At 42.5% G+C, this 24,751-nt stretch overlaps 1 protein-coding gene across 2 annotated transcripts in view; it reads right to left on the bottom strand.

The window, feature by feature from the left end:
- SMC5 (structural maintenance of chromosomes 5) overlaps nucleotides 1-24,751 on the bottom strand; it is a 79,064-nt gene that overhangs the window by 49,120 nt on the left and 5,193 nt on the right. For both annotated transcript variants that reach the window (XM_034774095.1, XM_034774096.1), the window contains exons 4-7: nucleotides 15,371-15,533; nucleotides 14,103-14,237; nucleotides 12,110-12,250; nucleotides 7,565-7,726 (exon numbers count right to left, since the gene is read on the bottom strand). In XM_034774095.1, coding sequence (XP_034629986.1) covers nucleotides 7,565-7,726; nucleotides 12,110-12,250; nucleotides 14,103-14,237; nucleotides 15,371-15,533 — 601 coding nt within the window. The remainder of the gene's footprint in view (nucleotides 1-7,564; nucleotides 7,727-12,109; nucleotides 12,251-14,102; nucleotides 14,238-15,370; nucleotides 15,534-24,751) is intronic.

The raw sequence follows: 24,751 nt of genomic DNA, 5'->3' as shown, positions 1-24,751 counted from the left end.
TTTCTTTTTAAGAAAGAACATGATAAAAGAGGAGTAGAGCTAATGAAACTTTGTTACAAATAATAGTTGCTAAAAACTTGGGTCCCAATTCTGCAAGTTCCCCCATGTGGGCAGACTTCTTTAGCTGTGTGTTCATTCAGGCGGGAGTGGTAAGATAATTGTTCACCCTGATCCTGATTTTCTTCAAATGTATTTATCAGCAATCAAATCATTTGGACAAATAATTTTCATGTTATCAGTTATTCATTAACTGTTTGCTTTGCCTATTTGTTATTCATAGACTCAGACTATAAGGCCAGAAGGGACCACCATGGTCATCTATTCTGACCTCATTCATATTGCAGACCACTGAACCTCACCCACCCAGTCCTCCCTTGTAATAGATCTATAAACCTCTGGTTGAGTTACTGACATCCTCAAATAATGATTTAATTTAAAGACTTCAAGTTACAGAAAAGCCACCATTTAATCTAGTTTAAACCAGCAAGTGACCTGTGCCCCAATGTGCACAGGAAGGTAAAAAAACAGTCCAGGGCCTCTGCCATTCTGACCTGGAGAAAAATTCCTTTGTGATCCCAAATATAGTGATCATTTGGACCCTGAGCATGTCAACAAGACCCACCAGCCAGACACTTGGGAAAGAATACACTGTAGTAACTCAGAGTCCTTCCCTTTTAGTGTCTGAGCTCCTGCCGTTGGGGATATTTGCTACTAGCAGTTGCAGATGGGCCACAGGTATTGTAGACCGGGGTCGACAATCTTTTGCACGCTGCCCATCAGGGTAATCCGCTGGCGGGCCACAAGGTGTTTTGTTTACGTTGACCGTCTGCAGGCACGGCCCCCGGCAGAATCACGGCCACTGGTAGCTGCGGGAGGGCGGGGGGTGTTAACTCACACGATTAACTCAAAAAAAAATTAATTGCAATTAATCACATTCTTAATCACACTGTTAAACAATAGAATACCAATTGAAATTTAAATATTTTGGATGTTTTTCTACATTTTCATATATATTGTATTCTGTGTTGTAACTGAAACCAAAGTGTATATTACTTTTGATTACAAATAAAATAATTGCACTGTAAAAATGATAAAATAGTATTTTTCAGTTCACCTCATACAAGTACTGTAGTGCAATTGCTTGTCGTGAAAATGCAACTTACAAATGTAGAATTTTTTTTTGTTACATAACTGCACTCAACAACCAAACAATGTAAAACTTTAGAGCCTACAAGTCCATTCAGTCCTACTTCTTGTTCAGCCAATCGCTACGAGAAACAAGTTTGTTTACATTTACAGGAGATAATGCTGCCCTCTTCTTATTTATACTATCACCAGAAAGTGAGAACAGGCATTTGCATAGCACTTTTGTAGCCGGTATTGCAAGGTATTTACATGCCAGATTGCTAAACATTGGTGTGTCCCTTAATGCTTTGGCCACCATTCTAGAGGACATGCTTCCATGCTGATGAATCTTGTTAAAAAAAAAAATAATGTGTTAAATAAATTTGTGCCTGCACTCCTTGGGGGAGAATTGTATGCCCCCTGCTCTGTTTTACCCGCATTATGCCATATATTTCATGTTCATAGCAGTCTTGGATGATGACCCAGCACATGTTGTTCCTTTTAAGAACTCTTTCACTGCAGATTTCACAAAACGCAAAGAAAGTACCAATGTGAGATTTCTAAAGATAGCTACAGCACTCAACTCAGAGTTTAAAAATCTGAAGTGCCTTTCAAAATCTAAGAGCGATGAGGTGTGGAGCATGCTTTCAGAAGTCTCAAAAGAGCAACACTCCAATGTGGAAACTACAGAACATGAACCACCAAAAAAGAAAATCAACCTTCTGATGGTAGCATCTGACTCAGATAATGAAAATGAACATGCGTCGGTCCGTACTGCTTTGGATTGTTATTGAGCAGAACCCGTCATCAGCACGGACCCATGTCCCCTGGCACGGTGGTTGAAGCATGAAGGGACATATGAATCTTTAGTGCATCTGGCATGTAAATATCTTGTGATGCCAGCTACACCAGTGCCATGAGAACGCCTGTTCTCACTTTCAGGTGACCTTGTAAACAAGAAGCAGGCAGCATTATCTTCTGCAAATGTAAACAAACTTGTTTGTCTGAGCGATTGGCTGAAGTAGGACTGAGCAGGGGTGGCAGGTTTGTAGAAATTTTGGTGGTGCCCACCTGTCTAAGGCTCTGGGAGGGAGCTGGAATGGAGGGAGAACTGGGGTGAAGGCCCTGGGCTGGGGCAGAAGATTGGGGTGCAGGATGGCTGAGAGGTTGGGCTCTGGGAGGGAGTTTGGGTGGGGGAGGGGGTCTGGGGTACAGGCTCTGGGATGGAATTTGGGTGCTGGCTGCAGGCTTTGGGGGTGCAGGAGGGGGTAGGGGTGCAGACTCTGGGATGGAATTTGGGTATAGGCTCTGGGCTTGGGCAAGGGGTGGGGGTACAGGAGGTGGTGAGGGGGTCTGAGGGAATGAGAGGGTGTGTGGGAAGGGGGTTGGGGTGCAGGCTCTGGGATGGAGCTTGGATGCTGGATGCAGCCTCCAGGTTAGGGCAGGGGGTGGATATGCAGGAGGGGTGAGAGGTGCAGGCTCTGGGAGGGAGTTTGGGGGCAGGCTCTGGGAGGGAGTTTGGGGGCAGAAGGGGATGTGTGGGAAGGGGATGGGGGTGCAGGCTTTGGGATGGAGTTTGGCTGCTGTGTGCAGGCTCTGGGCTGGGGGTGCAGGATGGGATGGGGATGCAGGCTCTGGGAGAGGGTGCAGAGGGAGGGAGTTTGGGGATGGGGGTGGAGGGGGAGTGCAGGCTCTGAGAAGGAGTTTGGGGCTGAAGGGGGGTGCAGGCACTGGGAGGTGGTGCAGGCTCTGGGAGGGGGTGGAGGGGTGCAGCACTTACCTGGGGCTCCTAGGCAGAGCAGGCCGGAAGTCTCCATGTGCTGCTACCCCCAGGCACAGCCCATGCAACTTCCCATTGGCTGCAGGGGCGCTTGGGGCGGGACACAGACCCACCCAGCCCAGGGGCTGCAGGGAGGGGCCAGCAGCTATGTGGAGTGAGCAGGCAGGAAACCGCTCAGCTCTGCTGCGCTGCCAGTGGTGAGTGGGGGCCCTGGGCTGTTTTAAATGGCCTGGGGGAAGTGCGGGCGGGGACAGGGCCGAGGGAGAGACCCATCCCCAAACATTGCTGGAGCTGGGCCCCAGGCCAGGAATATTCCTGGTGCCCAGGCACCACGGGCCCATAGGACTCACCATGGGACTGCGTGGACTTGCAGACTCTCAAATTTTGCATTGTTTTATTTTTAATGCAGGGTTTTTGTACATAATGATAAAGAGATTGCACTACAGTACTTGTATTAGGTGAATTGAAAAATAATATTTCTTTTGTTTTATTACAGTGCAAATACTTGTAATAAAAAATAAATATAAAGTGAGTACTGTACAATTTGTATTCTGTGTTGTAATTGAAATCAATATATTTGAAAATGTAGAAAACATCAAAAAATATTTAAATAAATGGTATTCTATCATTGTTTAACAGTGCGATTAATTTTTTTGATCACTTGACTGCTGATTAGAGGGAACGGGGGAAAGGCGTAGAGGAGCCTGCCTGACCAGGACAGAAGAAAGGCATCGGATATAGTGCCCCTTCCCAGGCCCCCCCGGAGCAGAACCGTCCCCCGCCGTCTGAGGTAGTCCGCTACCACAGACATGCATTTTGTAAAATCCCTGTGGGCAGTGGACAGTCCAAACGGGAAGACCGTAAATTGGTAATGATTGTGTCCCACCACAAACCGGAGGAAGCACCCGTGCCCCTCGAATATGTGGATGTGGAAGTACGAGTCCTGCAGATTGAGGGCAGCGTACCACTCCGCGGGATCCAGGGAGGGGATGAAGGGGGCCAGTGAGACCATGCAGAATTTGAGCTTCACCATGTGCTGGTTTAGGCCCCGTAGGTCCAGTATGGGTCTGAGCCCCCCTTTAGCTTTCGGGATAAGGAAGTAACGGGAGTAGTACCCCTTCCCGTGAACTCCTCAGGAACCGCCTCTGTCGCTCCTAGTTCCAGGAGCCGCCCCACCTCCTGCTCGAGCAGAGCTTCAGGAGGGACGGGGGCAAGGGTGGTTGGGCGGGGAGGAGGTAAACTGGAGGGTGTAACCCTAGGAGATGTTGTTGAGGACCCATCAGTCCGAGGTGATCCAAGACCATTCTGGGAGGAAAGCACATAACCGGTTGGAGAAGGGAAGCTTTATTGGGGTTGGATCCCTGACGAGGACTGGCAGGATGCCCCGAAGCATCCCGTCAAAACTGCCTGCTTGCCCTTAGAGGGTCCAGCCTATGAGGGCGTCTCTTATAGTCCTGCTGCTTCTTATGGGCGGCCTCGTACTTCAGGAGGGTGGCTAGGATAGAAGTCTGCTGCGGCCTAAATTTAGGTTTTGCCGGAGCCGGGACATATAGGCCCAGTGTCTGGAGGGTCGTGTGGGAGTCCTTCATGCCATGCAGCCTTGTATCTATTTCCTCTGCAGACAGGGCTTTCCCATCAAACGGGAGGTCTTGAATGGAAGACTGCGCCTCGCTGGACAGCCCAGAGAGTAAGAGCCATGACGCCCATCTCATGGACACCGCTGAGGCCATCGATCGCGTGGCCGTGTCCGCAGCATCTGAGGCAGCCTGTAGGGAAGCTCGAGCTGCCGTTGCCCCTTCCTCCACAAGCGCCCTGAACTCCTTCTTATCATGCTCCTGGAGGGAGTCCTCAAATTTGGGCAGGGAGCCCCACAGATTGAATTTGTACTGGCCCAGGAGAGCCTGATGGTTCGCCACTCGTAACTGGAAGCTCGAAGACTAATACATTTTTCTTCCGAAAGAGTCCAGTCTCCGAGAGCCTTTGTTCTTTGGGGTCAGGGCTGGCTGAACTTGTCGTTCCCTGTGGTTGACCGACTTGACCACCAGGGAGTTGGGTGCCAGGTGGGTATATATAGGTACTCATGCCCCTTAGCGGGTACGAAGTACTTTCACTCAGCCTTTTTTGAGATAGGGGCCAACGAGGGCATTGTTTGCCATAGGGCATTCAAAATCTTAGCCACCCCTTCATGGAGCGGCAAGGCCACCCTACCCGGTGCCGATGGGGACAGCATGTTAAACAAGAAGTCCACAGGCTCTTCCATCTCCTCTGCCTGGAGATGGAGGCTTGCTGCCACCCTCTTTAAGAGGTCTTGGTGGGCCCTAAAGTCCTCCTGCAGGATGGAGGGGGGCAGGGCCCCAATCGCCATCTCTGGATGGGGCGAAGAGGCCGGCGCGGTGCTCTCGGTGTCGGCTGGCACAGGAGGATCCACCCCCTGGTGGGACTCCAGGCACGGTGCCGAGGACGTGCGTCCCACCGACTCCTTCGTCGGGGGGTCTAGAGATGGATGCCGATGGAGCATCCAAAGTTCCAGCCACCAAGTGAGCTTCCACCGGGGCTACGTCGGAGGCCACGGTGCCCACTAGTACCACTGGGCTGGCCATGATGCTTGGTGTCACTGCACTTGCTGTGGCACCGCTGGAGCCAACTGTCCGGGTTGAGCCACGTGAACTCTGCCCCAACCGGACGCTGGGCGGTAATCAGCGTCAGGAAGGTTCCCTCGACTGAGACTGGTAGCGAGCCAGGGGCGACTGCAGAGATCCCAGCAGCGGCTTGCCTCTGGAGCACGGGGCCGACATCAGTGGGGCTGTGGACACTGGCATGGACATGACGTCCTGGGCCACTTGGAGGGCTTTGGGTGTGGAAGGCATCCGGACACCCAGAAAGGTCTGTTCCAAAGAGGCCGGGCTACTCCGCTCTAAGTGAGTCTGAGGCCTGGGGCCCGATGGGGATCGAGGACTGCCCGACATGGGCAGTTGCAAGGAGGGAGTCTTGGTCCTCTCGGCATGTCCCGTGGACGGGAGCGGTGCTGAATGGTCGAAGGCACCAGCTGATCACCTGATACCGACACCGTGGTGCTCAGTACTGGCTCAGCGCGGCGTGCTAGGGTCAGGGTCAGCGCCAACTCCAACTCCATCAGAATGGTTCAGAGCATAATGTCTCTTTCCCTTTTGGTCCAGGGCTTAAACGATTTGCAAATTTTGCACCTTTCGCTGATGTGGGTCTCTCCCAAAGAGCGCAAGCAGTCTGTGTGCGAGTCGCTCCTTGGCACAGAACGCCGACAAGAACCACACGACTTAAATCCCGGGCTCAGGGCATGCCCCAGCCCAGGCTCACTAACTAAACCAGCTGACTAACTACAGGTACTAAACGAACGAACAGTTCTGGGAACGAGATAGAGCAAAGCTGGAGCAGAGCAGTTCCGACGCACCTTCACTGGCGGCAAGAAGGAACTGAGGGTGGAGGGAGCGCGCAGCTCCCCTTAAACCGCGTGAGGCAGGTGCCACTCCAGCGGCCGCGGGGGGTGCTCTCCCCCTACGGGTACTGCTAGGGGAAAAACTTCTGGCACCGGTGCACATGGCGAGCACGCACACCTACTGTGGAATACACATGAGCAATCACTGGAAGAAGAAGTTAACAAACACCAATTTTAGTGCAAAGGCAATATTTAGTTGCATATCATTATGTTTCAATAGTTACCAACTAAGAAGAATCAATCTTTTTTTAGGAAAATAACTAAAAAGTACAAATGTAAAATGATTAAAACTGATTATTTAAATCAAGGTTTCCTGATTGCTGATTTAAATCATGATTAAAATTGGTGATTTAGATTGCTTTCATTTAAGTCAATCCACCCTGCTCACCATTTTTTAATGGAACAAATAGCAAATAATGAATACAGTACATAGAAATCTTTCAGGATTCACGAACATTTTCCAATGGTATGAATACATGGCAGCTATCCAAAAACTCTCAAACAACATATTACACCACAAAACATAGCTAAATTAACTTTTTTATTAATAAATATTATTATGAATCATGGAGGAGGACTGGTTACTATCTGACAAACTCTATCATATAGGTATTTATAATAGGGTTAAATGTAAATGGAGTAGCAGCTCAGGAAATCAGTAAGTTCAAAATACTCAAAATCGGATACATAAAGCTAGCAACCTAAACTAAACTGGCCTGATTTTCAGGAGGTGCTCATCAATCACAGTTCCCAAATTAAGTAAATGAAAGTGCTGCAAGTGCTTGGCACGTCTAGAAAAAAAAAAATCAGGCCAAATTAATTAGGTCCCTAACTTTATGTATCTAGGTCTGTATATGTTGGCCTAAAGATTTTTAGTATAAGAAAACCATGGCTGTGTCTATTCCAATGGTGCTTTTACAGTAGTGTACCAACTGTGATCATGGAAAGTGAACTAAGTAGTACCTAACTCCACATAGCCATATTTAATTTCCTTTTAGGGAGGAGAGGCACAAAGAACAGAGCAGGGAAAATGAGGGGCAAAAATACTTTCATTAAAATCTCTTCTAATAACATGCTACTTCTACTATACAAAAATGAACATATTCTGATTGCTTCATGTTCCATTTTCAGCTTTATTAAACACATGGAAAGTCTAAATATTTTAACCGAGAATCCAAAATACATACCTTCTCTTTGATTTTTATATCCAAATTCTTCCACTGCTTTTCAACTTCTTGGATTTGCTGTGTCATTGGAGACTTTGCTTGTTGTAGTTTTTTTAATTCTTCCTTTGCATGGTCACGGTTTTGTTTCACCTCCTCATGCTGTTGGCGAACGTTTTCATATTCCTTGCAAGAGTTTCAAGCAAAACAATGAAAGCCTTTTACCTTCTGTGTTTAACTGGATACACATATTATGCCCCCGCAGTGCTCATGTTTAATTCAACAAGAATCATGCAAGAAGTCTGTTTTACAGTGATGGAGTTCCAGTAATGGTTCAATTAACTTGCTAGGTATCGATCAGCTTGACCCTGAGATACAATGACCCACCTATTTCCTGCTGATCAAAAGCGTGCAATGGCATTTGAATAATTTTGCTTTAAAAATATGAGTGTAAACATCCAATTATTTTGTGAATATCCTGGCGTGTGTGTGTGTGTCCTGGACAATACTGAACTTGGGGAGTTTGTCCTGGTTTTGGTATAGCCCACCAGTTGACATCATCAACCCACCATTCCACTGCAACTCCCAACACCAGGATGAACTTGGAAACTCTACTGGTATCTACAGGACCCTGAAATGTGAGTTCAAGAGCACAAGAGTCTGAGGTACTCCAAACTCTGGGGCATGCGAAAAACAGAAATGCTCATATTAGGATTTCAGACTATTATCTATTGTTTTTGCTTTATGTGTTGCTGCCTTTTCCCACCTGGATATTAATTGTTCTACTTGTGAACAGAGAACATTTTTGTATTGCTGCCCAAATTACTTTGAAACATTCTTTGTCAACCCCTTCCAAAATGGTCAGTCTCAGAAGAGCAACTTAATCCCCAGGTGACACTGACAGATAAACAGTAACTGGAGAGCAAACTGTAGTTCAAGATTATTGCAGGGACAGATTCAAAGTCTTGGGATGCATCTCACAATGCCACATCCTTGCTGGAAATATCTAGAAAGCCTTGGCCTATGGACAATGCAGCATCAAATGTCGAGACCCGAAGGGTATATAAAGGAGCCATGGGCCTGCCCTGCCCCTCAGTTTCTTTCACTATTTCGAAGTCCACTAGGAAGGCTCAGAAATAGTTGGGAACGAGGACTGGTCATGTCAATTAATCTACACAAGCTAGCACCTCCAAGTTATTCAGTTATAGGTGAATAACTATTGCTTTTTCAAATATTTTCTTAAGAGATCTATTCTCTGTGAATCTGATTAGCAAAGATTCTTGTAAAGGTGGGTAGGAGGACCTAACTAAACAAACAAACAAACATTATTTTACCAAGTTGAGTGTGAGAGCTTAAGATAAATCTAGAATGACATATATATGTATGAACAAAGACCAAGTCACAGCTCTACAGATGCCAAGTATGGGGATGTTTCTAAGAGAAACTGTGGAGATTACAAATAAGCAATGGAATGTACGTTATAACTTTTGGGAATCATAACCCTCACAAGATCGTAACACTTTGTATCTATATATACACTCTCTACGTAGGTAATTTTAAACTATAAAGAATCGGTAGGACTACTTCATGGGTTTATTTCCACTAAAGGTAGTAGCAAAATGCTCTATTTACACCTAGGCTATGTAGTAAAGCTTTCCCCAGTAATTAATGTAATTTTGGGAGGGAAAGAGGAGGAAAGTCAAACAGGTGGTTAATAAAGGGATATCAGAGTAGATCCATAGATTTCAAGACCGGGAGGGGCCATTATGATCATCTAGTATGATCTCCTGCATAACAAAGGTCATAGTAATACCTGTACTGCACCCAATAATGTGTGGTTTACCTAAACCATGTCTTTTCTAAAAGACATCCAAGCTTTCCCCTCTTTCCCCCCAACAGCATTGCAGTGAGAACTCATATTCAGTTAGTTATGAATAATGACTGCCAGGTCATTTTCAAAGTCACTGACTTCCAACATAGTCCAGCAATCTGTAAGTATCTAAACTACCTTAGATAATAATTTGGACTATGTACAAAATCACCAGAGAATCTTCATAGAGAAACTTGATAAAATGAAATAATAGTCAAATAAACCGAGTTCAGCCTGATACTTGAGAGGGTTTTTTGTGTCAAAAGAATCAAATATCATCAGAATAGTAGCAGATGTTGGGTTAATCTGGTTTTGGGCTGCCCGAACAGGGAACCTCTTACATTTTGCAGCACGTTTGTCTAGTAGAGTGCTTACAAATCTGCATCAGTATCAGCTGCACCTCCAAAACATACTAATGATTCTGTCCTGTTAAGATTTCAAAATCCAAGAAGGTAGTTGCAAGGATTTTAGTCCAGGTGTAGCATGCTGTCATTTTCTGAGAAAGAAGAGTGGGAATTGGTGAAGAGGATTGGAGAAGATGGAAGAAGAGGATGGAAGCTCCAGGTTAGCCCCCAATTGGACTTATTGGTACTGGATATACCAGAAGCACTTTTTCTCCATCCTCTCCAATTTTCCATTATTCTCAGGATCAGCGGTATTGGAGTTAAGGCATAAAGAAAAGAAAGGATTAGAGGGGAAATAATGTCTCTCTTTCGAAGACAGTGTGTGGCATCCTCTTTCATTACCAATAGATCTATTTGTGGGATTTTCCCCATCTGAGAAACAAGGAACAAAGCACTTTTTACTTTCAAGACCATTTGTGCTAGACGGTGAAATTTCTGCTGAGATTGTAGACTAATGTACTCTATATGCCTCACAGGCCAACAGTGTTAAGAACATGATTTTTGAATGCACTACCTCCTCAAGGAATAGCTTTATTACAAAAAGCAGATCTGGCTCCACCCTGGTAGATCATACAGTTCATCTTCATGCTACTGCCTGCTAAATATTTGTATTACTTGATCCCCTACTTGACGGATAACAGACTTGAGAGCCAACGAAACCACTTGTCCCAGTACAATGGTATGTAACTTGGCATCTGCCAAGTTACAGAATTTTAATTGTGACTTAATTAAGTGAGCACTCCAACCCATGGTAGAGACACCTATTGCCATTACTATACTGGGATTCAGTGGTTGGAAAGGTTCGCGTCTTCTCTGTTCAAATCTACTATGCAAGTGAGTTCAGTGTTCTAGCAGGTAGGGGTCAGGCTGACTGCTTCTTGTCCACCTTCAGACCCAAATGTTCAGGATGGCAAAAATGTGGTCAATGCTTTCTACAAAGCTCTCGGGAAAATTTAAGTGTGCAGGTGTGTCTCAGCTGTGTGAATCTACAAAGACATTACTCAAAGAACCATTTGTTTCCAAATGTAAAAATCAATTCAGAAATGTGTGTTATGACAAACATTAATTAGTTTTCCCCTTAGTCTCTATTGATTAGCCTTCAAAGTTCTGTCCCAATAACAGTGATGTCAATGCTCTTTCCTGATTAACTGTGCACAGCCTGTAGCGGTCCTGTTTAAACAGATACTTTTTACTCCTTAACCGAGTAATCCCCTACCACTACAGGAGAAATTCACTTCATCCACAGAAAAGAAAAGGCCAAAGTTCATTCTCCACTGCCAGGTTGGAAAGCTATAGCCCATGTCCCCCAATAGCTGTCCTTTCATAGCATTTGTACTGTGGGTTGGTGCACCTGAGTCACATAACTATGAATCCTGTTGCCCTTCCTCAAGTCTACTCATCAATGGCTGGCATGGAGGCTTCTTCCTTAATGTACAGGGGGCTTCTCTGTGGTTGCTACACCTGCAACTCCCCTCATGCAGCGCCACTACACAGCTAACCTACCGTAGAGGGCCAGGCTTTCTGCACCCTCTGTGAATTTCAGTCAGTGTGAATGAGATCCAAACATTTGCCACATATACTTCATTAATTTAAGCCCATGAAGGAAACTTTAATCAATGGCATGAAAGCAGAGTAAATATAATAATGACATAATGCCTCAAAATACTAAACAACCCCAGCTTAATTGATGGCTTTGATTCTCCAATTCTGAGTCAGTTTTGAAATATCACATTTTGTAATTCAAAATAATTCAGACTCTTGTGGACATAAGAAGATGGTTATTAAAGCAAGCCAAAATGATTTACCTTTAACCGAGCAAGTATCTTATTTATTTTGATTTCTTTAAAGCACTTATCTCCAGCTCTAGGCACTTGTATGACAAAACATTTTGTGAAACTCATTGCAAGGCTTACTTCTGAAGCAACAAAAAGACCCATCATTCATTATGCTGTAGGGCACAAGGTGATCAGCTGCTTGGAAATACCACCAACCCATAATACAGTACTGAACGATTGATCTAGCGGAGGGAGTCACTCTGCCTTCCTTTTAAAGCATGAAGTACAAGCCATTGCTAGAAGCAATAGGTGCAACTAGGCAAAAGCTAAGTGAGGCCAGGGGTAGAACATAATGTTTCAGGACAATTATATACTCTCTGTAATGTTGGTAGTGCTTGGGCTATTCTGGGTTGGAAAAAAATTATTTCACTGCATAGGAACTCTCTCTTTTTAAAAAGATGGCGGGTTTATAATAGTTTTTCAGAAAAATTGGAAAAAAAAAAAAAAAAAAAAAACTTACCACCCACGGTCTTTTTCTCTCAAGCATCTCTATTAAATCTAGATGACGCTTGCGTTCATAGTATCTCTCCACATCTTGTTTATACCGTTCATTTCTTTGCTTCATTTTCTCCAAGAAATTAGTTTTTTCTTGCAATGAATTCTGTCAGAAAATATATTTTACACTATTTATTTTGCTCTACTAAAATAACTAAATACAAAGGGGTATGCAGAAATTATGAAAAGTATGTCAACGAGAAGAAATTAAGGATTAGAACAGTAGCTTTAGAACAGTAGCTTTTTGTGTTTTAATTGCAACTGAATTTCATTTTTCAAAAAAAGGGAGAGTCAAACCACTAGTTATAGCCATCAGTACTGGAAGATGCAGGACAACTTTTCCCACATAATGGTGTGATGGAAACTCAAGTTTGATATAGGTAATGAGATGCAAGGCGGGTGAGCCAATATCTTTTATTGGACCAAGTTCTGTTGGTGAAAGAGAGACGCTTTCGAGACTACAAACTCAAAAGCATGTCTCTTTCACCACCAGAACCTGGTTCAATAGAAGATATTACCTCGCCCACTTTGTTTCTCTAATATCCCGGGATCAACATGGCTACAACAATGCAAACAACAACAGGTAGCAAGAGTAATTCAAACACAACCTAATCTTTAAAAAACAAACATTTTCTGATCAAACATATTATTCTCTACTGGTCAACAGGAGAGGGGGGAAACTATTTTTCATTACTGCATTATACATTTTGTTCTTTCTTGAATTAATTCTTTACTGAACAAAATATCTCTACTTTCACTAATTAGAAGAGATATTTTATAACTATTAGTTTTGAACCTCTTTATAATTCCTTTATCTCTCTTGCTTAGTTAGATTAACAGGTTATCACAGAGACTATAAAGATATTATATGGCAAACAAAGTGACAATTAATTATTAGCTTGGTATCTCCATAGTACAGGGGTCGGCAACGTTTGGCACGCAGCTCACCAGGATAAGCACCCTGGCAGTTTATTTACCTGCTGACGCGGCAGGTTCGGCCAATCGCGGCCCCCACTCGCCGCGGTTCGCCGTCCCGGGCCAATGGGGGCGGTGAGAAGCGGCGCAGGCAAGGGATGTGCTGGCCGTGGCTTCCCTCCGCCCCCATTGGCCCAGGACGGCGAACCTCGCCAGTGGGGGCCGCGATCGGCTGAACCTGCCGCGTCAGCGGGTAAATAAATGGCCCAGCCCGCTAGGGTGCTTACCCTGGCGAGCCGCGTGCCAAACGCTGCCGACCCCTGCCGTAGTACCTAGTCAATGTCACTGTTTGTCATATAATATTCTACCCCTTAAGTTAGGAGCTGTGTGCATGCCCCCGTTCAGCCCCATTTCCCTAACCATTATTATTCTTTATAACTGGAAAATAAATTATGTTAACATACTAAACTTTATTCAGAGGACAGGCAGAGATGAGATAGAGTACTGTTAATTGTTAAGCATTAATGGGTGTAATTAATTAGTTGTTTGATCTACAGACAATGGCATAAGTGATTGAAGCTGTGGCTGTACTAATGAGATGGCAGAGGCTTCATGTGCGCCCATTTTTTCCCTTTGAGTTTTCAGATTTCCCCCAAATCAATAATGTTCTGGACACTTATGCCTAGAACATTCCCAGAAATTTTGGACGTGATTGGATGTGGCGTTTAAACATTAATTGCATTACATACAGAAGACAAATGCCACTGAATTGAGTTTAAGGCCTTTGCAAGCTTGGCCAGTTAACTCTACATTGACACTCTCTTCCCTGGCCAGAAGCCCAACTTTTAAATAGGAATTCTTCCTTATTATGTCATTGTACAAGTGAGCATAAAGTCAGAAAAACAATTACTCCTGTAAAAGCATCACGTTGTACAAAACTACCTGACATCTACTTATTATTGATCATAGTTAAAAACAAAAAGAAACTGGAAAGTCTATGAAAATCCCTCCTACCACTGTCCCTCTATTATGTAGGTACTTACCTCAAGTTCTCTCTCTCTCTCTCTGAAGTTTTTTAGTTCACAGTGGAATTGGTACATTTCTGGTGGGCCAACTGATTTCTCTGTAGCTTCAAGCAGCTCAGTCTTGGACAGTTTTGCAAATTCCCCAACTTTGTCCTGCAAAGCAGAAACCAAAAACCAATGTAGTCACAGGTCTGTTATAATATTGCAAAAAAGTAATATTTTATTGCAATATATTGGCCTATCTCAAGCTAATATGCACGTACAACATAGAATTACATGTCAGACAGCTTTGGAAGTTAGTCAATAAATTATTATTAAATGTGCACTCAGTTATGTATTACAGCCAGCCCTGTAACTCTGTTATAGTTAGCATATGATCTATTCATAGTTCTCCTGGCTGAAAAATCTAATTGTTATCAAATTTTGTCCATGGCTTTCTGGGAATCACTTTGAACACTTCTCCAAACAAAAATAAACACACCCTGGAAAACCTAAGTGCTCAAAATTTCACTCTGCCACATTCACAGAATTTGTTCTAAGGTCATTTTCCTACACTGAAAAACTGATTTTAAAAAAAGATTAGCTACTGCATTAATAAACGTAGTTTAAACACCACCTGATTAAAATATGTCAGCCAGCATGTTTTAAAATGACACTTTTTACCCCTAGTCTAGAGAGCGTCTAATTAAATTTGTCTGTTCCCAAATTCAGACATGCTAGGAGGCTAACTACCTACATGATGGAGCTCTCTGCTACTTTTCTTTTCCCAAACATACCCAGGTTCCTCTTGGCTTTGTTCTGAGAATGTATCATATATTTAAAGATACTTAATACTTTAGATTATTTTTCATCCATAGACTCAAGGCACTTTCCAAACTAGGGCAAATATCATGACCCCCAATTCAATGAGATACGGGGGGAAAAGTAATTTGCCCAAGATCACATAACAAGCCTAGTGCAGGCCTCCAGCCTCCTAAACTTGATCCCTATCCATTGGACCATGCCATCTCCAACACATGCTCCCTTATAATGGAAGATTAACTAATTTGACAAAATTAGTGAGCCTTAAAACATTATGCATGCCATACACACCCGCGCACACACACAAATATTAAAAATAATTTATGACTCAATGGTTAAAATTGGGTTTTTTTGTTTGTTTTTTAACCCTTTTTGGCCTTCCAAAGAGCTACCTCCAGTCCCTCTACTAAAACGTCACAATCCCCTTCTCCCTCCCTCCCCCCAAAAAGCAGTACTCAATTTGTATCTGTTATTGTCTCTCCTACCTGAGGAAGAAACTGGCACAGATTGCCCACTTGGATATTTAAGGCTGCAATCTGCTCCTCTACTATTTTCAGGGTTGAAGGCTTTTTATTGACAAACCACACTGATGCATTGTTTGCTACATGAATCTCACGTTTGATAACGAGATTTTTAGGAGTCTTAAACCTGATTAATAGAAAAAAGAGATGTTAAGTGTTTACACTTTTAGCAACTTTGGAAATATACATGAAGGGTACGTCCAGAGTACTCGCCGAATCAGCGGGTAGTAATCGATCTATCAGGGATCGATATATTGCGTCTCATCTAGACACGATATATCGATCCCCAAACGCGCTCCCGTCGACTCCGGAACTCCACCAGAGCGAGCAGCGGAGTCAACGGGGGAGTCGCAGCCGTGAGGACCCGGGGTAAGTCAAAATAAGATACGTTGACTTCAGCTACACTATTCCCGTAGCTGAAGTTGCGTATCGGACTTCAACCCCCTGACCCCCACCCCCACCCCAGTGTAGACCAGCCCACAGACTGCACTGGTAACACATCTTGTTGCTTTAAGTAAAAAAGCTCCAAAATTTCTGATGGTAATGACTATCACTAGCAAGTGAATAATAGGTTTCAAATGTTAATACAAAATTACTGGATACTAGAGATATTCAAATTCAGGAATGTAATAGGAACTTCTGCGTATTATCTAATGGTACAAGGTGACGAGTTCATCCTACAAGCCATTACTCACAAAAATACTCCTTGCTCACATGACTAGACCCATTAGTTCCTGAAAAATCTTCACTCAACTGAAGCCAATGAGATTATTCATGTGAGTATACTAATGTGAATATATCAGTATAATTGTTTCAAAAACATGTGTGAACAGTAGCAATATTTAACAAGTTCTAAAGTAACTGTAGTAAATAGATTTTTAAAAAACACACATAGCTATAGTTTAAAACATCTGAAATGTCTCTGTTACTGCATAGTACAGATTTAGATGTGTATGTATATTCCATTTATATTGTACTCATTCCTGAGGAAAACAATCTTGTAGTACTAAACTAACAAGTATTACTTTTTTATTTTCTGTTTAAAACACTAAAAGTACAGTATACCAGATACCTCACAAATAAATATGCAAACAAGATCCCTGTACTGAAATGCTTACCATCTAATTAGCAAAACATAGGGGATGAGATGTATCAGCAAGCAAATAAGCAGTGAAGTCAGCATTTGATCTTGAAATTGCCATTAATTTGGTTTAGTTTATTTTTCTAGTGTCTCTTCAGTTAACACTTCTTTAAAAGGAGAGAATTAGGTTTATAAGGTCTTTTGGAAGAAGTTTATTTTAAGCAGGGACTTAAAGGAACAGAGCTTGAAAGAAAAGGTGGGGTTCCAAGCATGAGGGGCTGCATGGAAAGCAGCACTAAGATGTGAGTGGGATAAGGATGTGAATACCTTTATCGTGAAGCCTATGCCTTCCTTATAAATGTCTACCGTGTCATTAATGATATTCCATTACAGTCACAGTCAAGAATGCTTCCCCACTATATACATGATGATCTTGATATTAGTTATGATTATAGAGTCAAATTCACCCAAGCTGGCACAGAGGGGTACACATTTCAAGTTCTAAAGGGCATTAGGTGTCCCATCAGTAAGTAGTCCCATATTTGGTCACTTCCTCATTCTAATCCTTCATCTGAAAACTTCCCTATTAATTAAACAAACTATTGAATTAGATTTGGACTTCTGCATCTAACACAGCTAATGGTCTCCATAGACCATTAGACCCTCTCCATACTTCAAGTGAGATATGATTGGGTTACTTAATTTATCTCTTTTGACCTGCCTTACTACTTCCCAGAGAACAGTGTGACCTGGAGACCCATTGCAGCACCAACTGCCCCAGACTGTCTCACTTTGGCCCTTTTCACAAGACTGAATGCCCAATGATCTAGCTTTATATCTGAGAGCCAAATCCCATCTTATCTTGATCACTGTATTGACAGGGCTCATGCAAGATCTGTCCTCTGTCCCACTTCTTATCAAAACAGCATCTTTAATATATGCTGAGATTCACAAAAGGTTATATGCTGTTAATGTGTAACACAGGTAGTATCTTTATTAGGTTGATCTTTTCTATGAGAGAGTAGAAAATTCAAAAAAGATTTAGGGCTAGATTTTTAGATGTGCTCAGCACCCACAACTGGGATCAGGATTTCGAAAGAGTGTGGCTCCCAATTAGGCATCTAAATGAATTGGCCAGGTTTCCTAACAGGCTTAGCCCTGGGTGTTGTCAAATTTTCAGAAAAGTTCCTCCATGGGTGGTGAGCATTTGAGAACTCGGTCAGCCACTTCATTTGGGTGCTAAATGGGAACTAAACAAGTTTTGAAAATTTGAGCCTGGAAAAGCATTAGGGGGATCTCTTTAAGGCTTGTAGGCATCCTTTGACTTTGGCAGTATAGTCAATGTGTGTCCAAGATCACCCCTTCATTACGTGTTTGGAAAATCCTCTCCCCTCCATTAAGTAAAAGGTTATCCTTGGCCACAAAGGTGGTCTAAGTAACCCATTTTTGCAGAATTTAAGTTATTTTGAAGATCTAGCCATTGAAGCTGATCATTGCCCTAGTTAACCTTCAAAAAGCTATCTTCACAAGTCCCCAAACAGCATTAGTATTCTGCTGCTGCTTACAACCTTGCTGAACAGAATGACCAAATTTGTTAATGGTTCAGAAATTACTATTAAGATTCCTGGAGGAGAGTAATGAAATTGTCAAGAATCACTTTTACTCTGCTACTTGGGAGCACTAAGAGCAAGCACCCTAGCTATTTGGGATAAGGGTATGGTGGAAGAGAGGACTCAAAGAAAGTGAAGAGCTAGTCTGCACTCCCCGCACTATGCCCTCACAACAGCCTGGAAGCTCTGGGTGAAGGAAGATAATTCCTTCTCCCTTGCAGCCTACAAGGGGAGATACAGCATGAAGAAAAATGAAGGAATTCCAACTGATCAGAAACTCCTAGCCACAGACAGATGTGAAAGGTGGAGTTCCACCATCTTTGATTTTTCCTACACTTTTGTTAAATCAAGAACATTACAGAAATGTATGACTTTCACAGAGCAAACTAGATATCATCTACATAAGATACTATTCTGGACTCCAGTGATCCTATTCATCCTTTCTCTGATATTTCACTTTGTGCTCTAATTGTGGTATGCCATTAGCCTGTCCCTTTCTCTCCCGATTCATAAAATAGCATTTTACTCGGTAGCAATTCTACAAAAAAGGCCATTTTTTTTGCGGGGGTGGGGGGGAATTAAATGCACCCACCCTACACACACCTATATCATTTGGAAGCTTATTTTACATATGTTTAGATGAGGTATAATGTGGAGCTGCCAAGTAGTGCTGTAGGTCTACAGGTGAGATGAAACAGTGGTTCCCAGAATGAGGGGAAAAAAGTGGCCAATTTTTTTTTTTGCACAGTTCCAGAAACACTGACACATGACTATGACTACAGTTTTAGTTTAAGTTAATTTCAACACCTTGATGTGGTGTTTACTGATCAAAGGTACCAAACGAGAGTGTACAGAGATTTTTATTGGTTTTGCATGGGCAAGTATTTTTTTCCCCCCCAAATTAAGCTGTTTAGATATGGCTGAAATCAACATTCTGCAATATAACATGAAATGTTTTCACACTGCATATTCTTAATTGTCAAAATACATATCACAAGTAATAACAATATTTTCTATACTTTCAATTAAAATTTGCCGACCATATCAATTTCACGCTGAAGATTGCATGCCCATAGTTTGTACCAGAGAGTGGGAACATATAAACGTACATGAATTCCTAATGTAATGCTTCTCTATTGTAAGTTTTACTACGTACAATGTAGCATCTAGTCTGCCCGATGGAAGATTTTAATTTGTAATTGCCTTTGCATGTACCACTAGCCTTTGAAATATTCTATAAACTAGCTTTTTAATTCAGTGACAGTTATACACAGGTCAGTATTACTGTTAGATGACAATACACAGCTTCATACAAGGGTTCAGTCAAAGTGCTCACTAAACAAAAATGGTAATTTTGATACTAATATTTAGAACTAATTCTGTATACTTGTACAAAATGAAAAATGGTGGCAATGTTAACAATTTACTTTGGGAATTTTATCTCTATAGGAAAGTTACAGTATATGAAGACATGGAAGTACAAGCCCCTTTAAGCTTCCATCAAAGATGATGTGCCACCAATGCTCTGTCCCAGGGGCTGTTTTCAGAAATATGCAAGCAAGTTGAATTTGGCATGTCAGAGTTGTACTGAACCAAGGAAAGAAAAACAGACTGAATCTGATCAGAGACCATCACATTCATCTGCTTCTATTGCCACCACAGCAAGCACATCCTGCAGCGATTGGTCCTGTTGCATTGTTTGCTTGAGAAAAACCACGCAAGAAAGACAAGAGAGCAACAAATCTAATGGAGGCAGCATTTCAAAGAGGAGAAGATGACATGTTCTGCAGAATATCTGTGGAAGACTTAATTGCTAAGGATGCAGTTGAAGAGATAGACAATGATCTTATGTGCCAGAAGGCTCTTCTCTTGTCCAAGCTGCTAAAAAGATAAGCTCTGCTTTCATCAGATGTAGAAACTGCAAGCTATTCCAGTAGCACATTACAGACAAAATCAGAAAAACACTATGGTTCTGCAATTTCATTCCATGCACAGCATGGACAAGGAAAGTCTACCATTGCTCTGTGGAGAACAGTAACATTAGCTGATACTATTCAAGCTGCTAGTAATCTGAAGCAGGAACATCCCCAAAATCTTTGGTGAGTGAGCCTGATGAACTGCTTTCAAACGTACAAGTGGTTTTGCATAATGCTGCTTCAATCCTTTGGTCTGAAATAGCCGAAATGAAAGCCTCAGAATATTATCTAAAGCCAGGTGATTGTCATTTATCGAGGTCAGCTACTTTTGTGCCCCATTTGGTACAGGAGTTTGTCCTTCGGTTGATAAAGAGGTATTTAATTCAGCCAGCAATGAATATCATCCTTCAGAAGATATTCAAAGGTGCTTCTCAATTGCAGAGTGCATATATTTAACAGTTCCACAATTATCACACCATGAATTTGGGTCGTCCAATTAATTGACATACTACAGCTTCATAACTGATGCAGAATCCATGATGAGCTGAGGTGGTCCATCACTAGTGCTCCAAAAACTCCAGGAGGTGTGTTTATTCCAAATGGAGTTGTACCACTTGACGCCGCTGTAATTCTCATCCATTAAGGAGATGATAATATAGGGCAGGGTGGCCAAACTGTGGCTCCGGAGTCACATGCGACTCTTCAGAAGTTAATATGCGGGTCCTTCTATAGGCACCGACTCCTGGGCTGGAGCTACAGGTGCCAACTTTCCAATGTGCTGGGGGGTGCTCACTGCTCAACTGCCCTTGCTCTTCCTCCCTCCCTCCCCACGAGCCTCCTGCATGCCACAAAACAGCTGTTCGGGAGGTGCGGGGAGGGAGGGGGAGGCGCTGGCAAGGCTGCTGGGTAGTGGGAGCTGCTGACGTATTACTGTGGCTCTTTGGCAATGTACATTGGTAAATTCTGGCTCCTTCTCAGGCTCAGGTTGGCCACCCCTGATATAGGGTATGTCTACACTGCAGAAAAACACCCTTGGCTGGCCCAGGTCAGTTGATTTGGGCTCACAGGGCTCAGGCTGCAGTGTTATAAAATTGCATTGTAGACATTTGGGCTTGGACTGGAGTCTGGGCTCTGAGACCCTATGACAGGGGAGGGTCTCAGAGCCCAGGCTCCAGCCCAAGCATCCATAAAGTTGCAGTATAGTCCTCCAATCCAAGCCCAAGCACCACAAGCCCAAGTCAGCTGACCCAGGCCAGCTGACCCAGGCCAGCTGCAAGTGTTTTATCGCAGTGTAGATATACCCATAGACAAAAATGTAGAGACCACTGATGGAAAGAAGGCCTTCTACTCAATGGCTAGAGTGGTATTTCAAGAACAGTCTGCAGATATTTCTTGTGATGCTGGACTACCATTGAACCATGGGAAAGAAAAGACACTTACTTTCTCCAGGCAATCAAAATTTCTTATGCTATCTGAAGCATTTGAAAAACCTAGAACACCTCCAGAACAGACTACGCATGAAAAAATATTTGAGAAAAACTCATTACCTACAAATGAACACTGGCTGAGATCTCTCCTCTGGTCTTTTAAGACTACTACCTTGTGATGTCCTACCAATACCAAATGACAATGATATTGTTAGAGAGACAAGGTGGGTGAGGTAATACCTTTTATTGAAGCAACTTCTGTTGGTGAGAGAGAGAAACTTTTGAGCTTACACAGAGCTCTTCTTCAGGTCTGGGAAACTAAATTAACTAACTAATCATCCCTTGAAATATGCGTTAACTACTTATGTTTAACAATCTGTTCAAATCTTGCATTTAGCAGTGACACTTGGAGTTAGTTTCCCAGCCTGAAGAAGAGCTCTGTGTAAGCTCAAAAGTTTGTCTCTCTCATCAACAGAAGTTGGTCCAATAAAAGATACTACCTCACTCACCTTGTCTCTCTAATATCCTGGGACCAACATGGCTACAACACCACCACATATAACAATGGGTGATACTGTTCACGTTCAAGTGATTGTATTTTGGACTGGTTTCAACCACAAGCTTGCACCAAAGAGTTAGTGCATATGCACATGGCAGGTGCATATGCACTAACTCTAGCTCCAAAGAGCAAAGTATGCCACATTTATAGGCAAGCAGCAGATATGATTGATTTGGTTGACTTAACGTACTACTGTGGATGCCAAACCAGCTGCCATGGCCACAGTCTATACTAAAATACTGAAATGTAAAGAAATGTCAGCAGCTCTAGGACAACAGCATGCTGTTCAGATCAGGGATTCAGACCATCTATGTTGTTGCTCAGCAAGTGAAATGGACCTTCCCAAATGAACCTGGTAACAATGTGATTCACTTGGGTGGTTTTCACACCCTGTGCTGCTTTATTGCATGTACTGGGAAATTTTGAGGAGACTCAGGATTGCTAGACCTTGCTGATTCTGATGTACATGTAGCTTGCACTGCAGATCAAATGCTTGCTGGCAAGCAATTCAGCCATGCTCTATGTGGCTTGACTCTAGCATCTGAGGCCTGGAGCATGCTATACAAATGTATTATTAGATTTTGTTTTACCATTTAGATAGTTATTGTAAGGCTGTGAGATCAAAGAAATCCAATTTTATGTCCTGAAATACAGTCATTAAACTAACAGAAAAGAATGCAAATATTTCGCAGTGGTCATTTTAACACGTTGATGGTGTCACTGTTTACCCCATTTCTATGGTAACAGAAATGCCATACCTCACCTTAAAGCAGACACAAGCTTTCAGATAATGTATGACTTCAAGTTAAGCATGTAGACGAGTGTTTGCAGCAGAAGTTAACATTTTTATTATAAACTATTTCTTAGTGACAAAATCTTACTTCCAAAACAAAGTGTATAAGTATAGTTTCATTGTTAAGTGATTAAAAATAAATACATATTGGCCAAGTTTTTCAAAAACAGGATGTTAAAGTTACGCTCCTAAATGTTTAGGCACCATATTTCGGGTGGTATTTTCAAAAGCATGAAAAGTAACTTTGGAGCACAATTCCCAATGACTTCAAACCCTGATGAAGGAGTATAGCATACTCAAAGCTCTTCAGCCTTTTTAACTTGTGAAAGTTCAATGTATCAGATGGCAGAGCTGGTTTCAATTATCATACAGGGGCTCTTTGTATCAAATTTTGCATTTGATTGAATTGTTCCCCCAGTAAGGATGTTACTGAGACCCTACACTTGTCATTTTCAGCACAAATTTTTGTAATGTGAGATTTCTCAGTAAAAGAAGTCTATGTAAAAAACTTGCTTTAGGAAGGGCGGTACTATCTGTCCCTGAGATTTTATTACATTTAAGCCATTTGACAGGCTATTTTTATCACATATAGCATCTATGTACCTTGTTCAAATAGACATAACTATGCTGAGAATAAACTAAGTGAGGTTTATTCTTCCAAGAAGATTAACTTATCCCATCAGTAATGCACAGGGTTTGCAGTCTACTTTGTGACTAACCACAAATGTCTCGAGTCCACTTCCACCGTATATACGCATGTCCCGATCGTGCCACTTTCCTCTGCCTTTCTTTACTTTCTTGTACTAAGATCTACCTTGATTAGTTTTGATATGGTGCTATTATTCCTTGTTCTTTTCTTACCACTTTCTGCCTCTATTTACAATATTTTGTATCATCAGAAGCTGGGCATCTATCATATTCAGTTTCTTTCTCTTCCACTTGTCTACGTATTCCTTGAATAGCCTCCTGGATTTTGCTAATTCACTCTTCCTGTACCACCCACATTGTGATAGGCCTCTCTCTGAGACAGTATTCTCTGCATGACAGCAAAATTCTCATTCTCTGACGTGTGTTTGGAGAGACTTCTGTTTACGCCTTAGAACAAGGTTGGCTAGCTCCATTCCACAAGAATACGTAATGCCCATCTCTGTTATAAAACCACAATATCTTGTCTTTAAACTGTATGTTACAACATGTAAATCTTCAAACACACCAGAATAGGAAACTAAGATATACAAAGAAGAAAATCTCAAAAGATCTACTGGGGTGAAGTAGATTTTTTTAAGTCCCACCTTTTCCTATTATTGTCCATTCATCTAAGGTGTTGTCTGGTATTGTATTGTCCAGGTGAAAGACTGTAGCACCATCTTTAACAAACAAAACACACACCTATACTACCCCACACCTCCTTTCTGGTAATGCAGTCCTTGCTATCTTCCTTTTTTACTTCCTTTTCTTCCTTAATTACTCATAGAATCTTGTTATTAGGATGATGGTTGTACTTTGTTTCCATGCTCAGGAGAAAAAAAGACAGATTCCCTTTCATTAGCCATGATTTTCCCCCATTATAGTTTCTCTCCTTTGATTTAAAAAGGAGAGCAACAGAACCCCATCTTGAGCTGAGGAAGCAATCATTCCATATTTCTTCTTTCTTTCTCCAATTCTGCAACCAAATTCCCACTCATCATCAAGCCATGCAGCTGTTGGCAGGTCAGTTATTCCTTGTCCTAGAACCAACTTCTCTACCAAGGTTCACTGTTTCCTCAAGATCTAGGATAACCTCCTTCAGTTTTCTCCTCACAGGTAATCAGCTGTCACCTTGGCATCTCTTTCCTACCCAATCAATATTTTTACTAGTTTATCAGCTTCTAATATCACCTCCTGTGCTTGGTTTCAAAGAAGTCTCTTCAGAATGGGTCAGTCTTTGTTCAACCGCCCCATCCAGGTTTAAGGCCAACT

The sequence above is a fragment of the Trachemys scripta genome, chromosome 6, assembly GCF_013100865.1.
Source record: "Trachemys scripta elegans isolate TJP31775 chromosome 6, CAS_Tse_1.0, whole genome shotgun sequence".
In the NCBI taxonomy this organism is placed as follows: Eukaryota; Metazoa; Chordata; order Testudines; family Emydidae; genus Trachemys; species Trachemys scripta.
Note: the sequence above shows the minus strand (reverse complement) of the source record. Positions and strands in the feature narration are given on the sequence as shown.